This window comes from Brachyistius frenatus, unplaced genomic scaffold (genome assembly GCF_029030835.1).
Source record: "Brachyistius frenatus isolate BFR_SWC_R1_liver_20210118 unplaced genomic scaffold, ASM2903083v1 Contig_308, whole genome shotgun sequence".
Taxonomy (NCBI): Eukaryota; Metazoa; Chordata; class Actinopteri; family Embiotocidae; genus Brachyistius; species Brachyistius frenatus.
Genome location: NW_027210907.1, coordinates 254695 through 271162, shown reverse-complemented (window position 1 = coordinate 271162; position 16468 = coordinate 254695). Strand labels below are relative to the sequence as shown.

At 42.1% G+C, this 16468-nt stretch overlaps 2 protein-coding genes and 1 long non-coding RNA gene across 5 annotated transcripts; 1 reads left to right on the top strand and 2 right to left on the bottom strand.

Moving 5' to 3' along the window:
• Positions 1-40: 40 nt before the first annotated feature.
• On the bottom strand, positions 41-5102 carry LOC138635424 (uncharacterized). The gene is made up of 6 exons (XM_069722885.1): positions 4729-5102; positions 3950-4038; positions 2373-3048; positions 1758-2006; positions 949-1197; positions 41-640 (listed from the first exon to the last, which is right to left on the bottom strand). The coding sequence occupies exons 1-6, from the start codon at positions 4769-4771 to the stop codon at positions 516-518; spliced, it is 1431 nt and encodes a 476-aa protein (XP_069578986.1). The 5' UTR covers positions 4772-5102; the 3' UTR covers positions 41-515.
• An 80-nt stretch (positions 5103-5182) lies between these two features.
• Positions 5183-11976, bottom strand: tp53 (tumor protein p53). Of its 3 annotated transcripts, none has more exons than XM_069722887.1 (11): positions 11925-11976; positions 10853-10959; positions 10657-10735; positions 10374-10562; positions 9063-9237; positions 8846-8958; positions 8258-8367; positions 7911-8049; positions 7767-7850; positions 7608-7678; positions 5183-7042 (listed from the first exon to the last, which is right to left on the bottom strand). In XM_069722887.1, the coding sequence occupies exons 2-11, from the start codon at positions 10933-10935 to the stop codon at positions 6946-6948; spliced, it is 1140 nt and encodes a 379-aa protein (XP_069578988.1). In that variant the 5' UTR covers positions 10936-10959; positions 11925-11976; the 3' UTR covers positions 5183-6945. The 3 variants fall into 3 exon arrangements, with proteins under 3 accessions (XP_069578988.1, XP_069578989.1, XP_069578987.1); XM_069722888.1 differs by having other exon boundaries at positions 10853-10956; XM_069722886.1 differs by lacking the exon at positions 11925-11976 and adding an exon at positions 11534-11554 and having other exon boundaries at positions 7767-7852; positions 7925-8049.
• LOC138635427 (uncharacterized) lies at positions 9684-14663 on the top strand. Its single transcript, XR_011312137.1, has 3 exons — positions 9684-9824; positions 13349-13447; positions 14126-14663. It is a non-coding gene; the product is annotated as an uncharacterized lncRNA (long non-coding RNA).
• Positions 14664-16468: the final 1805 nt, after the last annotated feature.

The window sequence follows — 16468 nt, the reverse complement described above, 5'->3', positions numbered from 1 at the left end:
AAAGCAGCAATCAGTTAAAAAAAAAAAATAAATAAATAAAAGAGACAAAATCGATGCTAAAGAGCTGGACAAGAAAACAACATTAAAATGTTAAACTATCCATCAAAGTTTACGTAACGACTTCCTGGTTTCATCTGCCGTAGTCGTCCGCAGGTTTTCTCTGCAACGAGGGGGCCGTTAAACGGTGCGCTCCTTATAACTACAAGAGGAGGAGGAGGTCAGCTTGTGACCTCCACTCGACCTCTACGTTTCCCAGAATGAACAAACCAATCACCGGCTCTAAAAAAAAAAAAAAATAAGGACTTTGTCGCCGTTCTCCTGCACGCTGTGGAAGACGAGGGGGGCGTTCAGCCGGTTGCACTCTGCGGCTTCACCACTAGATGCCACTAAATCCTACAAGCTGCTTCTTCACCCTGCTCGAGAGTTCGATTTCATCACGAGTCTTCCAATAGCTGCGCAGATATTTGCAGAAAGTCGACAAAGCGCCGCGTGTGCAGGTCGTGGACGGATACGTACTAATCAGTGCTGCTGAAGGCCTTCACCCTGAACCCCGTGTAGCGTCCTTCGGGTGGCGTCCAGGTGAGAGACAGCGAGTCGTCGGTGATGTTGGACGCCGAGAGGTCGGACACGGCGCCGGGCCCTGAAAGGAAGATCAAACCAATAAAACACAAAACAGACACAACCTCATCACCACTGTTCAGGTCGGATTTGCCTTTGCCAATTTGAATTTCATTCATACGCTGTGCGAGAAGCTATAAACGCCTTTTAAATATGAATGAGCCTCTCGCATGCTTTTACTGGGATCTTTTTTTTTTTTTTTTTGTGCGCTTCATATTTTATGTCCTCGAAGAACTAAGAAAACACAGAAACAAACAAAAGTCTGCAGAGAAAAGGGCATCGTGTAGGACAAAAACGTTTACTCGGCGTCTAAATCCTTTAGAAACTCACTGGTGTACGCCGTGGTGCTGGACTCCACGCTCCACTTGGACCGGTCCCGGACTCCTGACTGGACGGTGAACGTGTATAGTGTCCCGGGAATCAAACTTTCGACCTCGCTGACGGTCATGTCCGTTTCAAACACTTGATTCTCAACTTTAATGCGGTAGATATCGATGTTTCCAGCTGGTTTGTTCCAGCTTAGAGAGATGGAGGTTTTTGTCACCGTGTCGACTGTGAGTTTTATGACTTTGTTAGGTTCTGAAAAAAAGAAAGAAAAAAAAAAAGGAGAATTACAAGTGTTTGAAATACTTTTTAATTTGTTTATCAAGTTATGTGCACTTAATCTGAGCTTTAAAAAGTGCTTCTAAAACAATTATATAAATATATAAATGCCCACTTGTGGCAGAAAAACACTTGTTTTGAACTAAAATCTGGTCAAATTTATCTAGATTTTTAAAAAGATTTGGATATTATTGAATCAAAGTATTTTACACTGTTTAAAAGACAATTTAATAACCTTTCATATTTTTTGAAGCCACATCAGATCATGAATTAATAATCTATATGCCAAATGTGCAGCATGTAAAAATCCCTGTTTTCCGTTGGACATCTTGATTTCAGAGCTCCTACTTAGGGAAAAAAAAAAACTCAATACACACGGGCACAGGTTTAGATAATTTGTGGTTATATACAACAAATAAATGTACATGTAGTCTTGAATGTGTTCTCTTTGTGTTAAAACCACAGGAGCAGGTTGAAAAAATGCACTTTTCCTCTCGCAGCAGATCTGCTAAAGACGAAGGTGAATAAAACCCCACCGGTGTAGAAGGTGACGTTCTGGGGGTTGAGGTCTCTCTCGCACTTGACGGGGAACACCTGGACGGAGTAGAGGCTGCCGGCTGTCAGGTTCCCGAGGCGGTGGGTCAGTCCGGTCTGGTTGACCGTCCGGTTGTCTTCGCCTCGGACCTCGACGCGGTAATAGCTGATGTCACCGAGCGCGGGGAGCCACGTCAGCATGGCGCTCTCCGTGGTCACGTCGGCCACGACGGCCCGGCCGAAGAAACGATCTGTTGGACGATGAAGATCGATGCCGAGATGAAGCGTGATGTTGTGAAATTATTGCGTGGACGGCTACGGTGAGAACGCACAAGATCTCAGAAGGTAGTTGAGCATATTGTCCCGCATACAAAAGCAAATAAGTCATGTTTTCATCGAACATGTCTGCTATTCCTTCACTATGATCATATTTTTTCCTCCAGGGAGAAATATTCGTCGGATTTTGTCGTGTGGCTGCCAAACATATCAACAAAAACAACACTCAGTTTGTGGATTGAAACTGTGGAATAAACTGTAAAATATTCAAATAATAATAAATCTAATTCATATACATGTAAAGAATAATGTTAAAAAAACAAAAACAAAGCGAGTCTGACCTTCATAGCAAACGAAAGGCAGCAGGTCCGAGCAGCTCTTCTCGACCCACAGCCCGAAGGCGAGCATCGCCACGCACGAGTCTTCGACGTAGTTCTCCGGGAATTCTGGCAGCACCGCCGGCGATCGTGAGCACGTTGGCTCGACCACCAGCGTCGTGGCCATGCTGGGTCCAGCCGTGGCGCTGATGTTATTCCACGTCGGTCCAAAGCTTCCCATGAGGTCGGTGACGCCGCTCGCGTCCGCCGTGTTTTCAGCCGCTGTCAGGTCGTCGGAGCTCCAGTTTCCCGTCGCGTTCTCTCCGAAGTCGGTGAAGCTCGTCGGGTCAAAGGTCGCGGTCGCGGTCGCGGGCAACGGGCAGCTGCAGGAGCAGCTGCAGCAGTCTATCTTGGGGAAGGAGAGTTTAAGGAGTGGCCAACCGGGGTACCAGTTCTGGAAGGCCAGTGGGTCCCCGTTAGCCCAGCGGGTCCACGACATGCTGCGGTTGCTGGTGGAGTTGCTGGTGGAGTTGCTGGTGGAGTAGCTGGTGGGGTAGCTGGTGGGGTAGCTGGTGGAGTAGTTGGTGGCATTGTTGGAGTCGAAGTTCTTGCGAAGGCCGATCCAGTGTTCAGAGTTGAGCCTCTTGGCGATGCCCTGGACGTTGTCGTGGGTCAGAGTCACCAGCTCCTCGAAGCAATCCTGAACGGACACGAAGGGCAAACAATTACTCGGAGATCCTGTCTGCATCCAGCTGATTGTTTCCTCAAACAATGATAAGAGTTGGTCAGTTCATATCAGTCCAGTAGATACTGGCGGTGTTGGTTTTTCAGTAGCATCTCATTGAGTCTCAATTCAGAGTAAAACGTCCTCACCGGTACAGAGAAGGCGTTCATGGTACCCAGAGGATCACCACTCTCAACCGTGGTGACTCCGCCTCCTGACTTTTCAAAGGAAAATATCTTCTAAACTACAAGACGGATCGCCATGATGTTTGCTACGGAGAGTTTAGGTTTATACCGAGTCAGCCGGAATAATTTTAGCGAGCAGTAATTTCCTCGAGCCGTCAGATGTTCGGGAAAGTCCTCATCACCTCCAAGTGAACCGCCACGTCCCTCTTCTACACTGCTGCTTTTGTAAGCGTTAAACAAATGAGATACAATATGTAAATATGAGGGTTTTTTGGCCAGTTGGCAGATTAGTAGTTTCTTCATTTGCAGTATTTATGCAAAAGCTAAGCTGGCTGTAGTCTTATTTACAACCTACTGACACCGAGGGTGCAATAAATAATAAAAATAATCCTCTCATCCAACTCTCAGCAACAAAGACGATTTCCCCAAAACATTCCTTTGAGTTGTGAATTATTGAAGTCTTTCAGACAGTGTTGGTTTATTTATGACAACTGTTATTTACAACAACAAAAAAAGTCTTCAGTCTTCAACTAAACTAGAAATAACAGAAGACTTGTTTTAATGGACCGAATGATGTTCTGATTTGTGTAAATCCACGAGCAACATTTATTTTATTTAAATGACACATGAAATAAAAGCATTAAACTGAAAGTAGTCTGGTTTTGTTCATATACGTGAGGGTGAGCTCGAACCTGGCAGTGGCTCCTGGCGCCGTCCCAGGTGAGATTTCTGGGCACGGCGAAGTACTGTCGCTCCGCGGCGCCGTACATCAACATCGGCGCTGAGGAGAGACGCGGAGACAGGAAGTCCGATCGTTTTTCATGTTAACAGACAAACCGATCAGGAAGCAGCAACAGCACTTAAACAGAAACATATTTCGTTCGGTCGGCGTGTATTTCAGCAGTAATAACACGAGTACGCGTCATTGTTTTCCGTTTTAAAACGGTTAGAAAGGGAACTTGCGTCAGATTTGAAATAAATTAAATTACTGTTTTCGTTTGCTTTTCACTCTTAAAACCTGCGTAGTGCTTCAATGTATAGTTGGACACCGACTTATTTTTTTCATTAATAAATAAATGATTAGCTTTTTACAACACAAAGCTCCCAAATATAATATTAAATAATAAAATAATAATAATAATAATAATAAAATAATCCCAAAGAATTTCCCCTTGGGGATTAATAAAGTATCTATCTATCTATCTATATTTACAACTACCAGCTTCTCAAAAGTTCAGACTTGATGCTTTTTTTTATATTTTGGGTTTACTGTCAGACAAAACAACGATTTAAACACATCATCTTAGTTCTGGTTAATTTATCAACATTTACTGAATTTAGACCCCAAAAGACTTTTTTTTTTTTTAAATGAGCCTATTAAGAGGTAACGTGAATTATTTGTGGCTTTAATCTGTTTGCTTTACAATAAAAAAAAAAAATTACAAAAAAAGAGCTGCAAATATTAACTCACCCAAACATATTAAAATACAGATTTGATCCTGTAAGTTTTTCATTTCAGCGTCCTGCAGCGTCCCGACTCTCTGCAGTCTGATGAAAGTTCACGACAGTGCTGGACCTGTATTGGAGACACAAAACACGGCGGACATGGAAGAAAACACCTTCTGAATCGTTGAAAATAAGACTCAACGGGTGAAACAGCTGACGCCTCATTACTCACCCAGACTACCGACGCTTCCTGTGATCAGAAGGGAGTGGTGTGTTCACAAAACCCCACCAGGTCATAAACAGCACATTTGACTCCCAACACAAAGCTTCATTCAACATGAGACCTTCATATACAGCTGGTTTTGCATTGATATTCCAGATAAGCAAAGTAAAACCAAAAAAGGGCCTTAATGTCGTGAATATCAGCACATTAATAAGACAAAATAATGTGTGTGTGTATCATTTGACAAGAGGACAAATTGATACAGAACGCTTTTATTTTGGTCTAAAGCTTCACGTAACAAATATGCCAATTAGTAAAAAAAAAAAAAAAAAAGAAGTGAAAAAATAATGACAGAAAAATATAGAATGATAAACCTCTTATACAAAACTAAGTTCCCAAAACAATCTATAAAGACACAGAAACACAAAGAAATGCCTTCAGATATACGGATGACTGAAATGATAAATTGGTTGGTCAAAGAGGAAAACTAAAAAATAAGAACTGGTGTTGTAATAAGTAATTTTATCAAGTTTACTGAAAAATCCTCTTGAAAATTTTTCTAAAAAGGTCCCGTAAAATGAAAAGTGTTTTTGTTATTACAGCATCCTGTGTTTTTACATGAGAGTCCCTCTTCTCTCACTATCTTGTCCTTATTTTTCTACGTATAAAACTTCCCACTAAAAAGCGATTAGTTTACGGGATGATCCAGCCAGTCCCTTATCTACCAAATCTAGTGTTAATCTTAACGAAAAATTATGACGCCTTTCCCACAAACAACATCATAACTAGAGGGGACACTAATATATATATATAAAAAAAAAATAAAGGCCCCACTGATGGAAGATATTAGTTAATACTGTGCAGTGCATTGTGTGTTAGTTTTGTTTTCCACTGGCTCCTGTGTCGTTTTTAATCTTTCAGTTCATGTATGTTTACACAGCACGTCAGTCACTCCAGGATATCAATAATTAATGCAAATTCAGAAGAGCTCATTTCTGTGCAACACAAAAATGCTCGATAGGGGTTCATCTGAAGGAATTATGTCACATGATAATCCTTTCCAAACAAAACTTTAGGACCAAAAATGTTATCCTCATTTTCAGTCAGCAAGGCCCCTCAACCTCTCTGCCGATAAGAAAATGAAATAAATTTAAATATTTCCAATTGTTTCTGTGTTGTGCAGTAAGCTTAACATAACAGATATCTTTTTCGATAACAGTTTTTATCTAGCTTGCAATTTTTGCCAATTCCGGCAATTTTTGAGAAAGCCCGACCCCACAAAATTTTAATTTTTGATCTCCAAATAACAAAAATCCCGGAAGGACTGACACAAAGTTGGACAGAGTTGACCGACAATCACAACTGTCTGACGGGGGCATCAGTGTCTGTAACTGGATGGGGATGTGGTGCAGTAATACAGCGAAATAAATGGAGGTAAACTCAATTCAAGTTTTAAAAGTGCGACTCGGCACTTTTTTCGAATCAACGGCAGTGACTCGTTAACAATTTTGGACCCTTTGTGAAAATCCAAGAACACTCTTTAGTTTTCATTCCGACTAAGCTGTTTGTAATATGACAACATGACTGACATAAATGTCCAAAAGGAATAATGACAAGTCAAATAAAATGTCCCTGCAAAATTTAACACTGAGTCAATCAAACCTCTTCCCCGTTTTAAATCCCGCCCACACATCGAATCACAGGCCCGTTTTCACGGCGCCTTTAAAACCAGCGGGGGCCGTGAGGAGAAAGCAGACTTGCTAACACTATGTACTGCTCTCCTTTGCATAATCTACTCAGCCTTTATTTATTTGCATAAGCAAAAAAAAAAAAAGAAAAGAGAAAGAAGAAACAGCAAAACACTGTACAGTACTTAAAAGTAAATGATCAGGCAGTACAGTTGTTGTTTTGAGGCAGGAGGTGATTTGCTGTTCCAAGGACGAGTAAAAACCTGAAATAACCCCGATGGCTCGGAGGGAAGCGAGGCGACGTTAGATTTCATGCAACAGAAGAAGCCTTTCAGTCGCTGTCGCTCTTTTCTCCTTTGTGCAGCAGACGCTTTCCGCTGGACGGCAGAGGAAGCTCGGTTTTGACCGAGACTTTGGGTTTGGACTTTCTGTGGAAAGAAAGTGAGACAACTTAAAGCACACGTGACATATTTTGGGTTTATCTGAAATACATTTTATGACAATGAAAACGGGAAAGCAATAAATGTGTAAAAAAAAACAAAAAAGAAGATAATTGTGATATGTCTATAAGAAGGGCCTCAAGATTTTGCCTTTTGCTTACAAGCCTGACATTTTGCTGGGAAATGCATATAAACATGTTTGTTTTGACAAATACTGAGTAATGTTCCACTTTGTTTCTTAATACAACAAAACGTGTGTGAATGTGGGAACAACAATATATTTACAATATGGTATCTGTGTGCAAAGACACGTTTGCTCAGTTGTAACACAAAGATTATACACGTCGGCTGAAACTCAACTTCAGCAAAAGACAAAGTCACAGTTGACGTGTGAAATGAGTTGAGACTGAATCTCCTTGCTGATATCTGTATTTTAATCGCTTGTATTTGTCAACAAAATCTGCCAATCAAATTGAGTCTGACATTTTGCAATAGCACTTTTAAACTCTACTAAAAAATGATTTCAGCTCCGTCTTTTTGGGGCGTCTCTTACCCGTCCTTGTCCAGCAGCTCCAGTCCGTCGTTGATTTTCTTCAACATTTCATAACGCTCACGGCCACGAACCTGCAGAAACAAATCAAAGTTACCCAACCGGCCTGGAAACGTCACGAATGATGAAGCCAGCTCAGGAGCTGCAAACAAAACCACTCACATTGAGAACAAACTCCTCCTTGTCCTCCTCCTCCGTGCTCGAGGCAGATTTGGACTTCTTCGTAGAAGTTGTTGCGGGAGCGCTCTCTGAGAAATAAAAGTGAGGTTAGAAAAGGGAAGAAACTTTAATCAAATGTAAAGCAACAACAAAATACATACTTCTTTTTTTGGTTTGTTTGGTCCCGTTCCCCATCTTGCTGTTATTTTCCTCCTCAGTTTTGCGGTCTCTGCCCGGACATGCACAGACACGAACCTCAAAGCACCTCCGGCCCAAAACCAAACCCCTACAGAAGTAAATGGTCAGCGGTGAGGGTCAAAGGGCGTTTCTGGGCTGCATCAACAAAATCAATATCAAATACAAGCTACGAGATAAAGACTCCTCCGAATGCTCCCTTAGCAAGAAAATAAACTGCAGAGAAATTTTAGAAATGTAATCCGAGATGGTCCAAATACACCACGTGACCCCTCGGCACTCTCCCAACCCGCACTTACTCTGGAGTTTCCAGCGTCAGGATGGTGAGGATGGGCCGGCGGTTCATGCCCCCCATGCAGGAGCTGTTGCACATGAAGCTCAGCAGGAAGGTTGTCATCTCTGAGCCCAGCTGTAACAGGAACAGAGTAAATATTGTAAATTCAATGGCTGCCTTGAGGTCAACAGACTTTGGCTCAAAGAGGCAATGTGGTAAAAATTTAAAAAAAAAAATCACATGAAATTGAAACGTGATTTAGTTTTTTGAAGAAGATGCTGCTGTGAACACGAGTGCCACTTTCCAAGATCAGAGTTGCGTTTGTTATGAAATGAAACATTAGTACATGTATTGTGACGAATTCATTTTCTACACTAAACTTTGTGTTTTCCCAAGTTTAAAATTTTGCAGTATTTTCAATAAATTTCTGGATCGTTTCAAAGTTAAAGCGCTAAAACGTGTCACATCTTTCGGGTATTTATATTCAGACACGGTTCATATACTCACATAAATGCTGTAAGGGTGAACTGTAGAAAATAGGGTGAAAAAAAAAAAACAACGCTGTAGACGATGGGACGTTTGCCTCGGAAAGCTACGAGTGCAGCGGTCATACCTGAGGGCGCTCGTATGGGACGGTGACACTCTGTCTCTTTGTGTGCGGGTCTTCGAAGTACTGAGCCCTCTGGCTGCCCTCCACTCGGATCAGATGGCTGCGATGCTCCGCGGCTGAGTCAGATTAGATCAAATAAATTAAAAAAATCTCCTCACCCAATTACTACTTCTCACAACAGTGTAAGACTACTCTCGAGGCCAAAAACAATTCTACTTACTGTCCTCGTTCTGGTGATGGGGACACCGGCGGACCACATCGGCCACGTGCTCCGTCTTCTTGTAAACCGCGGTGGCTCTGAGGACGGCACCCTGGGGAGGCTCCTTGCTCACCAGCACCTCGACGGGACTGGTCTTCGCCAGCTGGCAGTACAGCTTGTTGAGAACCTCCGAGAACTAAAAGAGAAAAGACGGGTAGAAAAAGTCCCACTGTGTTATTATCGGCGCACTTATCTGAACTGTGCAAACGGACGAGGAGTTAAAATACCAAAAACGATGGTCTGAGATCTGTTTCAGGGTTATTTTAAAACACAAAAATGATCATTAATTGTTCAAAAATGTATTTTCTGAAGAATCAAACAGCAAAATCTCATGTTCCGATTTAACAAATTAAAAACATTTTTTTATTTTTTTTTAACCTTTCTTTGGTCTATTTCAACACTTCCTGTTCTGAAAGAAGACAGAGCAGGAACATGTCCCGTCATGTCAGGGCTGATCTTTACAACCCGACTGCACCTCTCCCACAGACCTGAGCGCAAGTCGCAGGAGGCGGGCGTTTCAGGGCAGACCACCCTAACCTCAGCGCAGCTGGCCAACCACGCAGCACCGCTGGGGGGTTCGTGGAGGACACGTCGACACCATTGGCTGCTCAGACCGAGTGACTGACTCTGGACCTTCAAATTTTAAATGAATCGCCTCAATGAAAAAGATTTCCACCAGCAGAGATACGAAAGGAGGGATTTTTTTTTTAACGCAGCGCCGAGGTAAGAAATTATATTTTAACATATAATCTAAAAGGTTTTAATATTTTACCCGCTTCGAATAAATTTGTAGGTAAAAGAATATTTAAACCAGCGAAGTTACATAAAAATCTTAATTTCAACACTTTAAAGTAGTTTCAAGTCTGTGTAGATACGTTTATAATCATTCGAAGAACAACTAATAAGAGGAGTGTCTTTTTTTTTTTTTTAATTTTTTAGAAATTACACTTTAGATGAAGGGAAATTAATTTGAACAGCAAATGTCGCCCCAAAAATAAAATCCTCTTTGTCTCAGGTGAAAAGGCTCAAACATCAGACGTCTCTCCTCTTTGCCATGTTTGGTTGCGTGATAATCTTCTGCAAGTCCTGTTACAGCTTTAGATAACGACTGATCCAATATTGTTGGTGATTTGTTTCACATCGATAAATCCGGTACCACGATCCTCTGACTTGCCAGTCCATTTAAAAACAAAATATATATATATATATAATAAATCAACTAATAAGTAGAATCCAATATTTTAGAGAATTCATGTGAAAGATATAACTTACAGTGGAAGTGACGGACTTGGCTGTGCCAGACTTCTGAAAGCGAAGCTGGAAGCCGCACTCCCCCGGATAGTCGGTTGTCACCGGGACGGTGGAGGACGGAGGGGTGACGCCGTCTTTCGCCAAGATCTCTGCAGGCAGCTCGAACAGATTCTCGTCAAAGCCCTCAGTCAGCACTTGGTCATTGATGAGCTGTGAAAGAAGATGTTTGGATTGAGGTTATACGGACGAACATCTCCCAACAGGAAGCTTTCTCCCGCAGCAATTCAGCTCATTGCACGTTTACCAAAATGTCCATTTGTGGCCTCCATGGATGATGAGGCTCGTTATCCGCAGTTGGGATGGTGGAGATAGGCGGAGTTACACTGCAAACAAAAAAAAAAAAACAAAAAAAACATGCACCAGAACGGTTCACTTTTTCAAAAGTTGAACTTTAAAACAAAAAAAATGTCACGAACTGTAAAAACTTAAACTTGACTTACACGCTGTCCCACAGCTGTATGAAGGAGTCCTGGCTCAGCGGCAGGCTCAGCTGCAGACTGTCAAAACTCGGATCCTCCATCATTAAAGCGCCAAGACGCAGGTGCTGCTAGAATCAACAGGAAGTGAAAGGACATTACTGATGAGGTATGCACAAATTTAAAAAAAAAATTAAAAAAAATCAGGCACAAAATCTCCAACAAGTTTAATACATTTCTGTGACTTCTAATTTGAGATAAAAAAAATTATTCAATTTCTTAATTTTTTTGTTTACAAGTATCATCACAATTTCAAATCTCAAATGTATGTCTATATTTATTTTTTTTGGTTTAACGAGAGACCAAAAAACAAGATGTTTTAATTAATTTAGATATATGTATATAAAATAAATAAATAAATAAAGGAGAAACGTTAATTTTTTTTTTACTTGTGAGAAACTTAATTTAGAAAATAAACTACAAAAAAATAAAAAAAAATAAATAACTAAGTAGATCTACTTAAAAGGGAAAACAACAACGTGGATTAAGAACATAAAAATAAATCTTAATTTAAATTCGTAAATTAATCCGGGCAAAATCAGCAGATTTGACAACACAGGAAATGCGAGTTCAAACTAAAACGGGCCTTTTACCAGAACAACCACCACCTAATACAACATTTAAACACCTGAAGACTCAACTCACGTTCATAAAGTTGTGAGATTTAACTTTATTTTATTGAACGTCAGCTGTCGTCCATTTCCTGCCGAGCCGGAGGCCCCGCAGGATTTGAATGAAGCTAACTCGATTACCCGCGAGTCGACGCTTTATAATCGATAACTCGACGAACGAAACTATTTTGAAGTCAAAACTGCGTTTTTACAGGCAAGTTCCTCTCGACTGTGTAACACCGGGTGTTTGTTTTTGTTTTTGTTTTTCTGCGTGGCGGCTAAAGCGTGGCTTTGTGTGTTAGCTTAGCGAGCTAATTACGTTAGCGTGACGTTTCGCTGAACCCGCCGTCAAAACTTTTCTCCGTATTGTGTTTAAATAAGCGGTTTTCTTTTACGTGTGGCGCGCGTATGACCCGCGTAGATACCTTTTGTGTCCCGCAACCGCTGTCCGGACCAGATGTGTCACCGGTGAAAGGCTTTTTTTTTTTTTTTAAATAGATTTTTTTTAAAAAAGCCCAAATATTTTGAGTTAGCGCCGAGCACGTTGTTGCGGGGATTCCCGTTGAAAGGGAGAGGGGGGCGGGGCCCGGGGCGGGGCGTCTGGTAGATTGACACCGTGCGGGAGCCAATCAGGGACGCGAACTGCGTCGACACGGCGAAATAAGCTCTGCTGCCTTCGTTGACAATCGGAAATACTGCAACTCTTGAACGGTGGTACAAAAACAGAGGTGGATTTTTATTTTTTTAATTTTTTTTTTTACTTACGATTCACGGTGAGGTTTGGAGCATCGTTTGACCTTAAACATCAACTTCCTGTGTCGCCCTGGCTTTACTGTATGCACAAAAAAAAAAAAGACTTTTGGGTCACTTTTTGGGCAACATACTCGTGTTGTCACACTGGACAATATGACCTTTTTCTGACATGCATCAAGTTACTTCTCTGTGACTCAACTAACCAGTGCACAATAAAAAAAGAAAGTCACTTTTGGACTTTTTTTTTTAGCTTTATATCATTGTTGATCTTTGGTATAAGTATTACTGCACGTACCCGAACCTGTGTGGCTTACCCTTAGAGGGACTTGCCTTAGGAGGTCTCACCAAGAACCATGTGGCTTATTAAGGGGACTTGCCCTCTGTAAACCGTGAGTGTTACCTTTGCGGGACTCGAACCCGTGACTTCACGAGGTCGTTTCCGGTGTCGGCGTAGTAGACGCTGGACTATCTTTGTCGCTGCTGAATGGTAGCAGGAGAAAGAGTTTCACAGAGTTCACTCAGAGCTTTCCAGAGACTCAACCGACAGTCTGGTTAACTCGGTGATTCAACTTTTAGTGAAGTTGAAACGTTTGGAGAAATTAAACGTTTTGCATACACTAAATTCCAAGTCGGTCCGACAAAATCTGTTGGTGCTCGGGCCCTAATTAAGATGCAGAGCGTCACTCTTTCAGAAAATTTCCTCCTTTTTAAATTTGATTAAATAAAAGTGTCAACTGTAAAATACAAAACGTGAATAACCATTAAAGTCACATGACCTACTTAAGAGAATTACATGACTCAAAATTGCACATTGGAAACAACCCGGGTCTGTTAAAGCTGTCGAAGGAGACAGATTTATCTCTGACAGGTGAACACATATTCTCTCCAGCGAGGTCAGAGGTCAACTTTAAGAGAGCGTCCCTAGAGGAACCGGGTGTCACTCGAGGACTGTCGGAGGTGGTTTCCTCCTGCTGGGGTCTGAAACCAGAGTTTGAGTTCAGTTCAGCTGATTTCACACGTTAACACTCTGAAATCATTTCCCAATCGGTCGTAACGGGCCGGATGAATGATGTCACCTCTCGTTCGCTCTTTGCAGATGAGATCAACTTCTGCAGCATTGGGGGGTCTGGGAGCAGCAGAGAAACTCCACACCGGTGTCTGGTCACGAACTGTCAGCTGGGAGCCGCAGCCGAAGGTTACCCCCCTCTCCCCTTCCCCAAATGTTGGTTCTCGTCCACCTCTCGGAGTGCTTCGCGGTTATCGGTGCCACTTTGGGGAAAGGAGGCTGTTTGACCTTTGAATGAATGTGCTGGTGGGGCCAATGAGTCCACTCTGAACTTGATTCCACAGCGGCACCGCATATAGATACAATAGTGGAACAGAACAGGATCAGGGTAGAGAGGGGAAAAGAATCAGTATCATCCCATAGCATAATTTTAAACCAGACTTTCCCAACGTGCCACAAGCGTGAGCTACGTGCAGGTTGTTGTGCAAGTATAGATAGACAGACAGACAGACAGACAGACAGACAGACAGACAGATAGATAGATAGATAGATAGATAGATAGATAGATAGATAGATAGATAGATAGATAGATAGATAGATAGATAGATAGATAGATAGATAGATAGATAGATAGATAGATAGATAGATAGATAGATAGATAGATAGATAGATAGATAGATAGATAGATGAAAAAGGTTGGCCTCAGTAGCTCGTATTATTTGCTGCAAATTTGTCTGTCGCCTTCACGACTGTTTTAAGATTTTCTGACATGAATTACTTGCAGGATTTCTTACCAATCAGCCCGCTGACAAATAGACACCATCATTAAATAACCAATTTCTTTTTTGTGTCTGTCTTCCCATGCAGGCAGCACGGGGACATGCAGATGGAAACTGGCCCTCTTCACTGTACCTGGGATGGTAGGACCTAAATAATCAACCATTAACTTGACTTTTTGGAAAATACATTGATTTGTTTTCTTGAGTTTATGGCAAATATAACCAAATTTCCCAAAATGTATAACTATTCTCTTAAGCTTGACATTTATTTATTTTTTTTAATCACATTTGATGTGTCCTCAGGATTGAGTTTGGTGTCTTCCTGCAGAAAGTGCCCTTTCACAGGATAAATTTGGGATTTATTTTGAGTTAAATTGACTTTAATCACGATCCATTGAAGAAAAATCTTCACATATTCAAATAAGAAAATAAGTGTTTACAGCTTGTGCTTCACTCACATGTTCATTCAAATAAAATGGTACTTTTGTTAACTGAATGCATTTCTCCAAATCATGGTTGGTAATCTGTAGTTTAATCTATATTTGTACAGTTATTCAGCACCTTTTTAGTGTCTTGGATCATGTTATATCTAACCTGGAAGTGTGTCACTTTAAAACAGATCACATAACCTGATATATATTATACGTGATATCTATTCAATAAAACGTGTCGCTGATGTTTGTTTCAAAACGTTTTTGATCATACGAATCCTGCATTTCTCTCTCTGCACACAACTGGACCCACGATGTCGGCTCGTCACACACCGAGAGTGACCAACACACCTGCCGGTCATCACGCGACTCAATTTACTATAGCGTGATTTTGAACCAGCTGACCCCACCGACCACACACACACACACACACACACACGTACACACACACACACACACACACACACACACACACACACACACACACACACACACACACACACACACACACACGTATCATATATATAAACAGGTCATTCCAAAGAAGAACAGTGTTTACACTCGCTGCTTCTTTTTATCACTTGAGTGAGTGGCAGAGAGCCGTCACATGGTGTGTGTGCGTCTTTGTGGTGGTGTGACTTTTTAGGTCAGGTAACAGTAACACACACACACACACACACACACACACACACACACACACACACACACACACACACACACACACACACACACACACACACACACACACACACACACACACAAACACAGTGGCTGCCACCCTCCAGTTTGGGGACAACACAGGTGATATTTTGTGTTGTGAAGTAGCAGCTGAACGAGTGCATTTTGGTGAAAAGACGTTGACATAACAAGCGTATTTAACCAAGTTTACGACCGTACATGCAGTTCTGTCTTCTTGGCTCCGTCTGTATGAATTCATGTGATACTTTTTGGAAATGTAAGATAATCTGTCTCCCCGGGGTTGCGTACATATGCTGGCAGGGGCTCTACGCCACTGTTCTGATGGTGTAACGTTTCTCTACATTTAGTCAGACTCACACATGACTGTGCTTGGGGCCCTGGCTTTGGATGAGGGTGAGGGGGGCAAGGAGTAGGAGGGTGTCAGATTCCCCCACTGTGTCACGATGTGCCGACTAGGGCAGCAAAAGGAAATGGCAAAGGCGGCCAGCTCCCAAGGAGAAGGTGGAGTGAGACGGGGGGTGTGTCCGCGAGGGGAGGGCATGGATAGGTTTTTTTCGAGAGAGCCAGAGTAGAATATTTTTTCCAATCACTGCCTGCACATGCAAACCCTCCCCCAACACACCCCCTCTAATTTACACCCTCAGTCCCACCACCCGGTCTGTCCCCAAACTTCTCGTGACCACACCTACACTGCGAACTCAGGTGACTCGTGCCCAAATTTAGGATCCACCTGTTGCCTGCTGCTTTGTTGTGTGCAGCAGAGAGGGAGTATGGAGGGTTTGTGGAACAGAGGGGGAAGAGAGTGTGGCTGCGATGCGTGACCTCTTTGGCATGTGATCTGAAATAGAAAGGGATTTACGACTGTTGGGAACACAGACAATGGTCACCAGAGTGGCAAAGACGAGCCCCTCTCTGCTGCATGGGATTGGTGAGTCATGGTGGCGGACTTTGACCGCAGTTCATCTGACATCCAACACCTGTGCAACAATTTAATCTCCATATTGTACCTTTATTTAAAGATTTGTACTTCTGAAAACTGAATTATTCATCTTAAGCGGCAGCTCTTTCCGATGGGAAAACATAAAAATGACTCACATCTTTGTCTATAAGTCTATCACACTTCAAAAAGGCTCATTGACATTATGTAACAGAGCTCATAAAACTGGGGCCTGACACCAAATTTGGCCTTCTGCAATCCTCAAAACCTCATGAGCTCCAGATTGATTAAAGACTGTTGATTTAAAGAGGAATCTCAAAATGTAATCACACCTCCTCCAATTCAGTGCTTCATCTCCAATAAA